This window comes from Sceloporus undulatus, chromosome 3 (genome assembly GCF_019175285.1).
Source record: "Sceloporus undulatus isolate JIND9_A2432 ecotype Alabama chromosome 3, SceUnd_v1.1, whole genome shotgun sequence".
Classification (NCBI taxonomy): domain Eukaryota; kingdom Metazoa; phylum Chordata; class Lepidosauria; order Squamata; family Phrynosomatidae; genus Sceloporus; species Sceloporus undulatus.
Window position 1 is genome coordinate 201,789,229 of NC_056524.1, and position 14,651 is coordinate 201,803,879.

Sequence of the window (14,651 nt, forward strand, 5' to 3'; positions counted from 1 at the left end):
CAGTTACGTATGGGATATTCACCAGAAGAACTAGAATGAAAATGGACCCTACTTCCCATGTTCCTTGGCAACTGACTATAGTGACTGGAAGTGGACACTGTTACCTTGTCTAGCAGTCATTAATTACTGTAACCTCCGTGAATTTCACAGCTTAAGTCGATGCTGTGTGACGAACAGAGGTGCAAATCTTTGCTTAATTCTCCTCCGCCTCCAACAAGGACAAACAGTTTCAAATGTTTTCTCCCTGTTGAGCAAGATAACAAGAGTTCTTGCATATTTCTGATGCTTTTTAAAAATTTCTATACTTTCTGATTTTTTTTAAAAAAATTACAAGACCCTGATTTTTTCCCAGTTAAAAAAAAAAGTGTTTGTGTGTGAGATTTTTAGTAAAAGTCCCCAAATGTGAAATTTTTTGTGGTATTTGACCATTTTCTCAAAAGGTTAGATCAGTCTGTCAAAATAACCTTGCTTAGGACAATTACATTTGTTTTCCTTACCTTCCTGGAGCAGAATTACCTCTTTTTTACCTATTCTAAATCTAAATAGTTTAAAATATTCTTTGTCTTCATTCCTTTCCCTAGGTGGAATATAAACGAGGGCATGAAGACCGTGTTTCCAAATTTACTAGTGTTGTGGATACTCCAGATATACTTCATGCTAAGTCCGGAGGGCAACTCATGAGTGATGTAAGCAGACCAGAAGAAGAAATTAGCTTGCATCCATCTCCTTTTCCTCCCCCAGTGATGACTATACAGTATATGTGATTCAATTTTTTTTTCATTTTTTCTCAGTTAAAATACACAGAAGAGTATGAACAACAGAGAGGGAAAGGCAGCTTTCCTGCTATGATCACACCAGCATACCAGATTGCTAAACGAGCCAATGAACTAGCTAGTGATGTAAGTTTCAACTTAAAAGAATACTCTCTTTTTGTATTGTTATAAACGGAACAAAATATGGACTATATTGTGCAAAAATTAAGACCACATTTTCTAAATTCCAGGCATTGCTCTAACAATGGAACCCACAGCAAAAAATAAGTGACAATGGGTTGTATAAGCTGTTGTTGCTGTTATTGTAGTAGTTGCTGTTATCATCATCAACAACAGAATGGGATTGCAATACCATAGTTAAAAAAATTCATACTACTTGCAGTATGCTATATTATCTGACAATAACTGACTGATTCCCAGATTCACGGATAGAATATAAATAAATGCCAGCTCCAAACTTTAGTCAGTACAGTAATGCCTGATAAACTGTAAAGCCAAGACTATTACTGTGACAACAATTACAACTACTGCTAAAACTGATGTTTAGAAATAAGAGAAGAGCAAAAACACAGAAACCCTAGACTAGAAAAAATAATATAATATAAATATAACAATAACAATACGAGTGTAGTCCTTTTCTTGGAGGATAATGACTTTGAGAGCTCGTGTGGCATAGTGGTTTGAGCATTGGACTTTAGAGGTAATGACTTGAAGGCACACAACGCACACAACACACACACTGTCTGAGCGACATTGCTACTTTTGCAACTATGATTCATACTAGTTACATTTTGCCTTGTAATATGTTCTGCTTGGGGTAGATCTTGAGGATAGTTTGAAAAATAGAGATGGTCCAAAATGCATCTTTCAAACAGCAGATAGCCAGTAGTGATTAGAATTCACGGAACATATATTTTGGCAGTGGTAGATTGGTTACTGGTTTGCTTCAGGACCTAAAAATAATTGCTGATGATAACTTTTTAAAGACATTCATGGTTTAAGAGTTGTATTTTTTACCAAGGCTGGCCCAAATCACCTGTTTTACTTAGAATATCCAGCTGAGAGTAGTGGTGGTGGAGGGTGTCACTGATGATCTCAGCATTTGCTCCTATTGACAGGAGGTGTTTTAGTGCTTTCCCCAGCACCTGCTGATTGAGATTGTTTTCTCATTCTGTCTAATGGTATAGCTGGTCTTGCCATAACTTCTTTTCTCAAATTTTTCTCCTTGGGATTTGGAACCAGTGAAGATGTCTTTTCACTATGGGTAATTTGTATGGAGAATGAGCTATAAGTTTTTAAAACTCAAAAATATTGTCCTTGCGACCTTAGATCTACATGATCTTGGGTTGTGAGATGAGCATAATAAACTCATTATTTTGCTTCAATGGTTTCAGGTTAGGTATCATCAAAGATACGAAAAAGAGATGAAAGGGAAAGCAAGTCAGACTGTTGGTGCCGCAAAAGAAAATATAGATCAGTTTGGTCAGGTAAGAAACAATAGAATATACTCCTATTCATTCTCATTCCAACCACTTCTAAACTTAATGACTTGCCTCCTGACTAACATGAGTGTAGTTTTGCTAGCAGAACAGAACTCACTGTCAATATCTTTCCTTTATACCCCTATATTCATTCTGTAAAATGCTGCTTTTAAGGGTTCTCTATGAGTGTGTATCCCAAGAGTAGCATGGAATGTCTTGTTGAATAACCTAGTTGAATCTTCTACAGTATTCGCCTTTCTTGCTAATTTGTTAGGCAGCTCTGGAATAGATGGGAGGGGGCGTCAGGGGTCCTGAGAGGGAAGTTTTCAATGCAAGCAAAACCCAACATACTACTTTAGGAGGAGTAACACAATTCACTGGTAGTTCGTATTCATTCAGAGCAGGCAAAATGCAGTTTGAAGGCCACATGCGTCCCCCTAGGGCTGTTTTTCTGGCCCACAGGGCTCCCCAGAAGTAAAATAATAATATTTTTTAAAAATGGTTTTTCTCCAAAATGTCTACTAGGGGTGTGTAGGGAATTTTCACCAGGTTTGGAGGCCTTGTGCCCCCCCATGTGTCAAACAAAACTCTTGCAATAATTTTCAAAAACAATCTTTGTCTCCAAATGCAATTTTTGTCTCCTCCCAAAATAGTTTGTAGGGGGCATTTCCACTATCTTTGGGGAGGGATTTAGGTCTAGGAGAGGTTGTTTTTTAAAAAAATAGGAAGTTAAAAGTATATGACTTTTCTTTAAAAGTAAGCGAGTAAGTTTTAAAAAAGGCCTTTCCTATACCTGGACAAAAACATGATGAAAATGCCCCCCATGTTCACTAGAAGGAATTTGGGGGCAACAAAATTTTTTTTTTTTTTTTGGTGGGAGTGTGTGTGGCACTGGATGCAGCCCTCCAAGATCTCCTGGCTGGGCTAAAGTGTTCCCCTAAACTTCCACAGTTGCTCAACTAATTTTTCTGCATCATTTGGAATGATTATAAAACATTCCTTGGCCATCACCCAGATTCTTAAGTTGGTAGATCGAATATAGATTGAGAGCCAGCGTAATGTAGTGGCTTGAGTGCTGGAATAGGATACCGGGAGACCAGAGTTCGAATCCCTGATAGGCCATGGAAACCTACTGGGTGACTTTAATCAAATCCCACTGTCTCAGCCTCAGAGGAGGCTAAAGACAGTGTCCATCTGAACAAATTCTGCTTAGAAAACTTCATGATAGCTTTGCCTTAGGGTCACCATGAGTCAAAAATGACTTAAAGGCAACAACAACAAGAAAAATGGTTATAATCAGTTTTGGTTTCACAGGACAAATGAGGAAGAAGTAATAATTTGTTTCCCAATCTTGATTTGCATGTGCAGTCTGAATTTAATTGGATTTGGAGTGATCCAGAGAAACCTAGGCCCAGTTCTGAATTACTGAATTGGGAGCCCCATGGACAGCCCTAGTAATGAGGGCTATTTTTTCTGTGCCCAAAACATTATTTCTCTTTTCTGAAATAAGTATTTCACCACAATTATAACAAGACAAAATCAGTTTCATGTTCTTTTGTATTCACTGTTCCTTCATGGTTGTTAGACAAAGCACCTTAAGACTTAATGTTTGTGTCCTAAACAGACATACCATTCTAACTACAGGTTTGTTGTTTGTTAGAAAAATTGTAAAAACCTATCAAAATAACCTTATTACAGTGCACAAATATGAAAAGTAGATGTAACAAGAAGAGATCACTTGAAGATATTTGTGTTATCTACAAATATTTCTGAAAGCTTTAGAAAGGTCACTCTGTTCAATATGAACTATCATCTCTGAAGTACACCTCTCAAGTATTTTACGTTTTAATAGTATTATACAGAATTACATTTTAACATGTTTTTAACTTAGCCTTATTCTCTCCTGCTTTCTCCATTATAGTACAATAAGTGGAAATAGTGAACCATATTGTTTAGAAACACTGGAAACAATACAGAGATAACAAAAAATAGAAAAGTTACAAATAAATAATTGAATATTGAATAATTGAATATTGAATGTTTTCCAGGATTATATGGATGAATATGAAGAACACAGAGGAAAAGGGAGTTTCCCTGCTATGATCACACCAGCATATCTAAATGCAAAGAAGGCAAATGACCTGGCTAGTGATGTATGTATGAAACAAGAAGTATCAGTCAACATGGGCCAGATGCAATAATTTTCTTAATAGGTTCTTTTGTGTCATATTCTTTGAACAACCAATGGAATCCTATAAAAGGAATAAGGCTCTTGCGGGCTTCAGAATAGTTATTCACTGAAAGTAAAAAAGTAAAAAAAAATCCACCTTATTTGCCCATGGGACAACAGAGTAACTTTTTTTTGCACTCTTGCCGTAGTCCTTCAAGAAGTTTAATTGTTGTTTGTTTATGGCATCTCTTTATATAGGCTTTCTATTCTCATAGGGTAGTTTTTTATATGTAAACATCTAACTCTGAGTAGAGATGTAATAATAAACTCCCCAAATCCCCCAGCCAGCATGTAAGTAACTTCTCTAAGTTCTGGCTGCACTGATCTTTGACAAGCAGTCAAGGAAATGGAAAGATAGTTACCCAGTAGCTGCTCCATGGTGCTCTGACCCTTTCTTTTTGTTTTCAGATAAAATACAAAAAAGACTTTTCACAGATGAAAGGAGCAGCCCACTATCATTCTCTCTCAGCCCAAGAAAACTTGGTTCTTAAACAAGCCCAGGATGTGAACAAGCTATATAGTGAGGTAAGAAAATCAAATGCTGTGAGATTTGTGATATATAGAAAATTTATTTACTTTCTACTGTTTGAGTACATTGTAGTAACATCTCAGTTATGTTCTTCACAACCTGTATATCTCTCTCTTGTATATCATTAATAAAAAGTGCCTTGGCCTTTAGAGTGAACTGTATTATTTTGAGCATTGGACATTGACTCTGGAAACCAGGGGTTGAATTCCCACTTGGCCATGGAAACCTACTAGGTAACCTCCCTGAACAAATCTTGCCAAGAAAAACCCTGTGATAAGTTTGCCTTAGGGTCACCATAAGTTGGAAACTACTTGAAGGCACACAACAATGACAATCTTGGTTTTTAGATAATCAGAGTAGGAGTGGGAACTGTGTACCCCTCCAACTGGACTGCAGCTCCAAGCATGTCCTTGTTTTCAGTTGTTAAATCTCAGAAAATATGCATTTGGCGGGACCCTTACTGATGTGATCTCCTCACACACCTTCCCAGAGCCCTGGGAAGCTATTTTATCAGATATTTTCTTTTGATATATCTTTGATGTTTTGTCTTTAGCTTCTGTATCCACCTTGAATTTTGCTTCTGGTAAAATTTGACGAGACAGATTCTTTGATGTGTCAGACATACTTAAGTAAAAATCTCATAATTTGCAACCCACAAAAATTAAACTGCAAACCTATCTATATTCAGTCAGAAATAATCCTATTGAATTTAGTAGGGTTTATGCCCAATGAAGTAGATACAGGATTATAACAAGCCTTTAACAGTTCAAATTAAATGGCATTTTTCCAATACACTTAGGCTAGCCTTACTTGCAGCAAAATGCACCCCATATCTTTACTGCACAGAGGCTATGCAGAGAAAATTTAATCCTGGTTGCATGCTGAGCAACCAAGGATTTGATCCAGACTTACCATGCTTACCAAAGGTCCACTGAAAACAAAATAACAAGTTTGTGATGCCTCATTTAAGCACCTAGGCATTTAATGTGTGCATGAGTAAGGTCCAAAACACATTGCAGAAATAATCCAGTTTGAGACCACTTTATCTGCTCTAGCTTAGTGCTAAAGAATCCTGGGAATTGTAGTTTATTGTGGCACTAGAGCTCTCTGTCAGAGAAGACTCAGGTGCGTTACAGACGGGCCTAAGAGGCGCCGTCCTTGCGCCGCGATTACGCGCGAGGGGCGGCGCTTCTGGACGCGCCTTGCCCCTCACGCGTAACCGATACGTCAAGATAGCGGCACCCTATACAGATGGGCGCCACCATCTTGACGTAGCGGACGCTTTGCGTCCGCACGTCCAAACCCAGAAGAGACGTCACGAGTGCACGCTTTGGCACTCGCGGCGTCTCTTCCGGGTTCCTGGAAGGAGCGCGATTTGCACGCTTCTTTTTTGCTCCGTGAGGGAGTCGCGCGGTTTGGCTCTTAGTGTATTACTTCCCTAACAAACCAGAGCCTAAAATTGGTTTTTCTGTCTCTGATTTTTTTAAAGGGAGCAACAGTACTGGTTTGAATATCATGAGAAATGTTTGCTTTTTTGTTAGGTTATATTTACTTTAGCACCACCCAGTGCCAGTAGGACCCAATTGGGACAACTGGGCAATATCCATAAGTGTACTGCTTGTGAAATATAAGCACTGTTTTCTTCTGTATATTCCCCCCTCCCCCACATCATCTGAAGCAGTGCTTTAAGTTATGCATGCAGCCACATTGTCCACTGTAGATGTGCAGCACGGTGCTAGCATAGAATGATCTGGTACTTTTAAGGAATATATAAAAATGTTGCTCCTCAAAGAGGGAAATGGTTAAAAAGTTTAAATAGCTCTTGGTTGTTATCCTTTTCTAGTCCTGATGGTTAACAATTATTTTTACACATTCATTCAATATTAATTTGGGCTTTTAATGTTTTAAATATTGCTGATCTTCTCTGTTTGCCTCCTAGAGTTTTTTCCCCTAAGGAAATACAAGGACAAAGGCTTTTAAAATAAAAATAAATTCAAAAACAATAAATTTATAATCTCAGCTATTATAGCTTCTTATTGCATCACAGTCTATGTTTGGTTTCTTTGCTTTGCTGCTTACTTATACTCATTTTCATAATACACAGTGTTCTTTCTTTTTGCTTGCTATTACTGCAGTTAATGAATATATATTTACTTCTCACTGTTGTAAACTACAATTTTTAAGGTGGAATATAAGAAGGATCTGGAGAACAGCAAAGGACACAGCATTAACTACTGTGAAACCCCACAGTTCAGGAATGCTAGCAAGATCTCAAAATACACCAGTGATGTAAGTCCATAGCTGTTTACTTGCAGTTCTGTGAAAGCTTAACTTAGTCTCTGCTGGAATCACAGTTTGTACATATGTGAATTCCAGATAAGAGAAGGAAGCCTGGGTAAAAGCAGCATTGGGAGTTAGAATATAAAAATCTTTTCAGGGGAAGGAGATTACATACAATTCATTGCTAATCCAATCAAACAATGCCTGTTAATTGTTTAAAATAATTATTTCATGTCTCATTTAATTCATCTCTTATTGTTGCTTAATGGCCTCTTCTATTAGGTACCCTTATAGAGCAGGATATAGACCAAATCATCTGCTTATAACAGAATGTATATGAATAACATTTTGTTAGACAGTGGGTTGTATTGTGCAGTGTAATTCCAAAACCCATGAACAGAAGATGTCAGAATAGCTACATTGGTCTATGCTGGATATAGTTTAGAAAATCTTATGCCATTAAAACCAATGGATTCTAAGAATTAAATATGAAACTAAAAATATAAAATGTAGTCATTTTGTACTGGATGCAGAAAAGCTAAAATATTTTCAAAAGACGTATGGAGTCAATCATGACTACTGTGTATACAGTCTTGTAGTGTTACATTGTTTTCTACAATGCCCCCCCCCAATAAATGCAGGAGAATTGACATATCTATTACTTTGGCATTAAAATAAAATCAAGGGTATGTCAATAACTTTTAAAATAATTCAATTTTAGATCTTTACTCACTTGTTTCAGTACATATATAGTTTATGTTTGTCAGATTGTTTTTCTTCTCTCTTTTCTTGTGTGCAGTTGAAATACAGAGAACATTACCAGAACCAGAAAGGTCATTATGAAGGAGTTGGCATGGATAGACGCACACTGCATGCCATGAAGGTTGGGAGTCTGGCAAGCAATGTAAGTTGTTTGAACTCATACTGTTGTAAATGCTTAAATAGTATTGATATTCCTTCTTGATAGTATCAAATGAAGGATAGACCTAGGTTCACTGGGACAATAAAAAGGTGGATGGATATTTATTTATTTATTTCAAGGATTTATATGCTGCTTTTCTCCCACACTGGAAAGTAAAATAGAATCCATTTTGGAACAGTTTTGAACAACATAAAAACAAATAAGTAAAGTCAAGCTGTTCTTACTCTGTTTTGCACCATTCCTTTCGAATCACTCTGTGTATTGATGATGAACTTTCAGTGAGTGGACAGTTTGACTTCATAATGTTTCTGGATCATTGTGTAATGTAACTTGTGATTTTTTTGTAGCAGGTAGCTTTCCCTTTTGGATATAATCACTCACTAACTGATCAATCAGTTGATCCATACAGTGGTAACATGCCTTGAGCCTGGTTATTAAGAAGACAAAGGAGATTATTGCATGTGACTATCCCCAATGGGATAGATACACTTTTAACCCATCAATGACAGATCTTACTGCATTCTCCATAGGCAGCCAGTTTGCAGCCCAGGCTTATCCCATGACTTTTCAAGAACTGGAAAATCCTGTTCTTAAAAAGCTATAGGATAAGACCAGGTTGCACACAGGTTGTCTACAGGGAATACAGTAAGATCCATCATGGACGGGTTAAAGCTGTGTTTATCCTGTCAGGCATAGTTATGTGTGATAATCTCCTGAGTCTATTATTTTGGTTGTGGTTGGGAAATAGCTGCCTTATTTCTTCAACGAGAGATAAGGTTACAAAACTCTTTCTAGGCTCAGGTCATTTGTGCAAGGACAGTTTAAATAACTAAACTTGGTTTATTTTTTACTGGGTTTACTAAGATTCCATTTCATTCCTTACCATGTCTTGAAGTGCATTATTTACAGATCTATAAGAAGCTCAAAAACTAAGCAGAAAGATAAAAGGAATGTGTCACAGGTGGAAGTTACGTTAATGCTTCTACAGTTGGCAGTGGATTAATTGTACAGCCGGAAAAGAATCAATTAGCAGTTAAACTATGCAAATAATTTCTTTCTCCTTGGCACTGACAACACTAAACTTACTTTGTTGCTTGTGTTTAATATTAATATTACTGTTTTTATGAGGGTTTTTTCTCATCTGATAATTATTCAAAACAAATGACAGCTTATAAAAAAAGTTGATTCTTTTTGTTCTTCTTGTATTCCAGATAGCCTATAAATCTGATTATACACACGATGATGTTGACTACAATTACCCAGCTACGCTCGCTCCTTCATATCAAACAACAAGGAAGCTGGTCCCTTTGAAAGATGTAAATAGCCTTCTGAATTCTCACCCTGTTGCTTGCATAGTTCACCATGCCCGTAAGAGGGAGTATGATTCAAGGCCTGCATGGAGTATGATTCACAGTATAAATTTAATCGCAGTGACAAGCACAGCTCCCAAGAGAGAAGGGAAATTTGTTTTTCAACTGGTAGGCTGGTAAATTCTCTTGGGAATTGAAATGTGATATAGAACCTGCTGTATTTAGATGTATTCATGTCAGTCCTGCCCTGATCTCCTTGTTGTAATCCAGAGGTTTGTACAGCTATAATATAAGTGCATATTTACATGGTGAGAGTTACATTAGTTTTGAACTGATTTAATGAATGTTTCTTACAGTAAATACCTTATTTATATATTATGTTTGTAGCTTTCTTTTCCTCATAATGAAACTCAGGGTGTTATACATGCGATTCTTAGGCAAGCTTCCAACTAGGCATTGGCCAGAGTTGGACCTACATAGTTTAGAAAAGATGCTTAGGATCATGCCCTGGGTGAATCTTAGATAAGGTTTATTTATTTCATTCATTACTCTTAGCACTCCTTTAGAAGCTATGTCTCCTCAAACAAACAAACAAACAAAGGCATCTGATCATAGCGCATGCTTTTCCTCACTTGCATTTGGTGTTTTGTGTGTGTGTGTGTGTGTGTGTGTGTGTGTGTGACTGGCCTTGGGAAGTTAAAGGCATGACTGTACAATCAAATTATGTTTTAGTGTACATATGCCCTGTCTTACTTCATGTAGAATTATGCAAACATCACAAGTATGGTAATTTTAGCTTAATGGATACATAATGGAAAGGCCTAAATTCCTTTCCTAAATACAGGGATGAACAACTGTCAGAGATTCAGGGGCTGCATTGGCACCATGGGGATCTTCAAGGGCTTCATCACTGCAAAATAAACACACACACACACACGAATAGCTAGGGAGAACTTGGTGAAATTCTTCCCCATGCTCTCCAAAGCATCAGTATTGTCTTCACCAGCCTTCTCCAGCCATAGGACTCTGAAGACCTTCCTTTTTCGCCAGGCTTTCCCCCCATGAGCTCTTTTGTGATCCTTCTCCCCTTCTAGCGATGTACATATGCATTTTCTCTTGTCAGCTATGTGTATTGGGGTTTTTATGATGTTTTGACTGTTTTTATATTGTATATGTGGGGGTTTGGAGGGGGTTTTGTCATTTTATATTGTTTTTATATATCTTGTACACCGCTGTGATCATTGAGGAATAGCGGTATAGAAATAAAATTTATTATTTATTTATTATAGGTCTCTGGAAGGTATCAGATTACTACTCTCATCATTCATGATGTAAATTGTACTATAATGGTGTTTAGAAACAAAAGTTGGGAACTTTTACGTACAGAACATGGGTTCTAGCACCTAGTGACTTGAAATATTATTTTTAAAAATAATGATTACAAGAGTATGCTGAAGCCATCACAACAGAGAAGTGTTAAGATGATGCTCTTGGATAATAAGTATTGTCCTATCAATTTGGAGTTATGGTTGTCTTCAGCATATCATTTTTCATAAAAGATAAATTTACGGGCCCTTCAGCTAAGGTTTTTGCATGGGACATGACCCATTGAAAAAACAAAACTGGAGTTTCACTAAAATACATAGAGAGAGAGATTTAGAGAGAGAGAGAGAGAGAGAACCCTTCATTTAGCACCCCCAGATCATTGCTGAATCAAGAACTGGATAGCTGAACAGATGCAGTGAATGAAATGTTTCAATTATATTGATAACTTATACCAATCAGATACCATTTGAGGCCCATAGTTGCCTTCTCTCAGAACAAAAACTGTCTAAATGAACTGCTTTTAGGCAGTAGCATTTCATAAGGAGGTAATTAACTAGATTGAATGTTAATTAAGTCCTGCCGAGAATAATAATTGTCTCCTGTAGAGTGACATGGAGATTTTTCAGAGAAATAGGCTTAAAAGAAAACCTTGCATTATCTTAAATAATGTGCATAATGTGAACATTTTATCTTGCATGATGTGGATTTAATATCTTGCTTTGTGTAGGTTAGGTTTGTTGCTCTTTCCTTCATAGAGCAGCAAGTTAGTAGGCTCTGACCTTATCAGTTACTGGCTTTGAAATAACATTTTTGCCTTATTAATATTTTCTCAGACACTCAGCATACATAACTTCTGTTTCATTTTTTCTTTATATTGCTTGCATGTTAAACCCTTTAACAGAGTTGATAAGGCTCTCCCAGTTAAAGTGTTTGAAAGTAAAAGCTAACAGGAGACGGAAGGAAAGGTGGAAGATTTTGCATTAAAACCCCTCCCTCTTCATGGAAACTAAATAATAAGAAAAAGCTATTTGGTTTATTTATCTAGTTGACTGCTTTGGATATTCTCAATTATAGTGTATTTAGCAATATTAATGATAGCCTTGAGTTGTGCTTTTGTAATGTGATGTGTTTGTTTTTAATATAGGTAAACTATCGGCAAAGTATAGACAAGCTTAAATACAGTTCAGTTACTGCCACGCCTCAGATCATTCAAGCGAAAATCAGTGCACAGCAGCTCAGTGATGTAAGTCTTCTTGCCATTGGTCAGTACTTGAACCACTACATGTGTGTTGTAGTGGTCCTAGTGTTGGACTGCAACTCTGAAGATCAGGATTTGATTCCCTGCTTAGCCATGAAACCCACTAGGGCACATCACATGCTCTCAGCCTCAGAGGAAAGCAATGGCAAACTGTCTCTGAACAAATCTTGCCAAGGAAACCCCATGATGGGTTCACCTTAGAGTCGCCATAAGTCGGAAATGGCATGAAGGCACACAAAGACAATAACAAACAGGCATATTGTGCTGTGGTTAGTTTAGGCATATTTGAGCCTCCAACCAGCAGTCCCCCACAAATCTCAGAGCTTCCATGTTACAGCTAAACATTTCTTTGAGTATATGAAAAAGTTTCTGTTCTTATACATAAAGATCTGACATTGGACTTAAAGTAAACATGGCATACAAATTAAGGAGAATGTCATGCTTCCTTCTTCCTTGATGCTATCATCGCTATCCATTCTTTCCCCCTGCTATTTCTCTTCCTTCTGATAGGAACAAGAAAAAGGAGCAGATGCCTTGGATCATCTTGTCTTCTTCCTCTAATGAGTTGCTTTGAATATTCTCAATTATACTGTATTTAGCCATATTAATGAAAGCCTTGAGTTGTGCTTTTAAAAGGAAACTTCACACAGGAGTGGTAACCACTTACTTAATTTTTTGAAATACAGTATTCGATTTGCACCAAAACAAATGTGACTTGGAGTCTAAGGATTGCAGTGATCATGACTGTCAAGACCTGTTAAACCAGAAAAAACAGGGCCAGTGAATAGGGATCAATGATAGTAGTGAGGAAGAAGGAGGCACTGAGATCATACAACACCTTTAATTTTCCTGTTTAAGAGTATTTAAGTCCAATTTTACACCTTAGCAGGTCTTGACAGTCATGATCACTTAAATCCCTAGACTCCAAGTCACATTTGTAGTGGTGCAAATCCAATATTTCAAAGAATTAAGTAAATGGTGACCACCCCTGCAGGAAATTTCCTTTTAATGCAGCCAATACGTTGACAAATAATACAGTACTCACAGTTCATGTAGCATTAGATGGTGTTAGTTTTATATTAACTCAAAGACTTAATTTTAACTGAGGTCACTGTTTTTGACTGTACCACTTCAGAATATAGCTGGAGGATCATATAACTTTTCTCCATTCTCCACCACCACCACCCGCCTACAATACAAACAAAACTCCTAAATCTCTGCATATAGAAAACTAGCATGTTTGGTAGGATGGTAGCCTAAAAATCATCCTCACCTCCCCTGTGGAGAGGTTTTTGGGGTTTTGAGTGGAGGGCTGTGGGTATGGAGGTGAAGTCCATCCCATGGGCTTTTTAGTGAAACAGTTCACAACAGACTTAATATCACTAACTAAATAAAAACAAGCCCTCTGTGATTAGTTTATGTTGATTTTAATCAGAAGAAATATAGTTGTGCCCATTTGCCAATTAAACAATTAATAGTTTAAACCACCATTCATTTTGATGGAATTTATCCTGTCCAAATTCCTCTGGAAACTCATAGAAGGAATAAACCTGATATTATTGTGATCTTTGCTTTCCATCCTATCTGATATTATTTTCTATTATTTATTCAATAATGCAGTCTGAGATATGGAAAATTATTTCTCCTTGAAATTGTTCATTATATTTTCCATTGATATATTTCAGCTTGTAAAATGGCAATTAGTATAATATGGAAACTATTTAGGGATCTCTTGAGCCACGTTAAGAGAATTAGAATGGCCTCCCTACAAATTGTTGAAGCTTCAAATTAAAGTGTTCAAATAGTCCTCTTGTACTTAACTATCATTATATTTGATATAATGAATGCATTTTTGACTCTTTGGCAGCTGAACTACCGGGCCCAGTATGAAAAAACCAAAACACACTATACTTTGCCTCAGGATGTACCACAATTAGTCAAGGCCAAAGCCAATGCAGAATTATACAGTGAGGTAAGGAAAAATAATGTAAGGATGTACATTTGTGTATTATAGCCAGCCATTCTGTGAATATTTACCTGCGAGTAAGACCCACTCAGTACAGTGGGATTTGCTTCTAAATAAATATGCATAGGTTACATCTACACTGTAGAAATAATGCAGTTTGATACCGCTTTAACTGTCGCGGCTGCATTCTACAGAATCCTGGTTTTTTTAATTTTGCAGGGCACCAGCACTCTTTGGCAGAGACAGCAAAAGACCTTCTAAAAATACAAATACCAAGATTCCATAAAATGGAGCTACATCACTTAAAGTGGTGTCAAACTGCATTATTTCTACAGTATAGATAAACCCATAGACCTTGTTAGTGAGATGTTAACAATGAACATGGACTACGTTAGAAAACTTTATATTATTCCATTCTGCTGTAAGGTTGTTTTAGATGTATCTTCAGCTTATGACACAGATTTGTACACACCAAAAATTACATCAGTGATACCCAATTTTCAACTCACTCATAGAATATATTTTGAATTTTTTAAACTTGTGTACCAGAAAAGGAATATGACACCATTATACAGT

The 14,651-nt window shown here is 36.9% G+C and overlaps 1 protein-coding gene across 4 annotated transcripts in view; it reads left to right on the forward strand.

The window, feature by feature from the left end:
- The window catches only part of LOC121925217 (nebulin related anchoring protein), a 77,854-nt gene that overhangs the window by 13,119 nt on the left and 50,084 nt on the right, over nucleotides 1-14,651 (forward strand). For all 4 annotated transcript variants that reach the window (XM_042457069.1, XM_042457071.1, XM_042457070.1 and 1 more), the window contains 10 exons: nucleotides 582-686; nucleotides 792-899; nucleotides 2,168-2,260; nucleotides 4,303-4,407; nucleotides 4,893-5,009; nucleotides 7,198-7,302; nucleotides 8,093-8,197; nucleotides 9,427-9,531; nucleotides 11,996-12,094; nucleotides 13,977-14,081. In XM_042457069.1, the coding sequence (XP_042313003.1) occupies nucleotides 582-686; nucleotides 792-899; nucleotides 2,168-2,260; nucleotides 4,303-4,407; nucleotides 4,893-5,009; nucleotides 7,198-7,302; nucleotides 8,093-8,197; nucleotides 9,427-9,531; nucleotides 11,996-12,094; nucleotides 13,977-14,081 (1,047 nt within the window). The remainder of the gene's footprint in view (nucleotides 1-581; nucleotides 687-791; nucleotides 900-2,167; nucleotides 2,261-4,302; nucleotides 4,408-4,892; nucleotides 5,010-7,197; nucleotides 7,303-8,092; nucleotides 8,198-9,426; nucleotides 9,532-11,995; nucleotides 12,095-13,976; nucleotides 14,082-14,651) is intronic.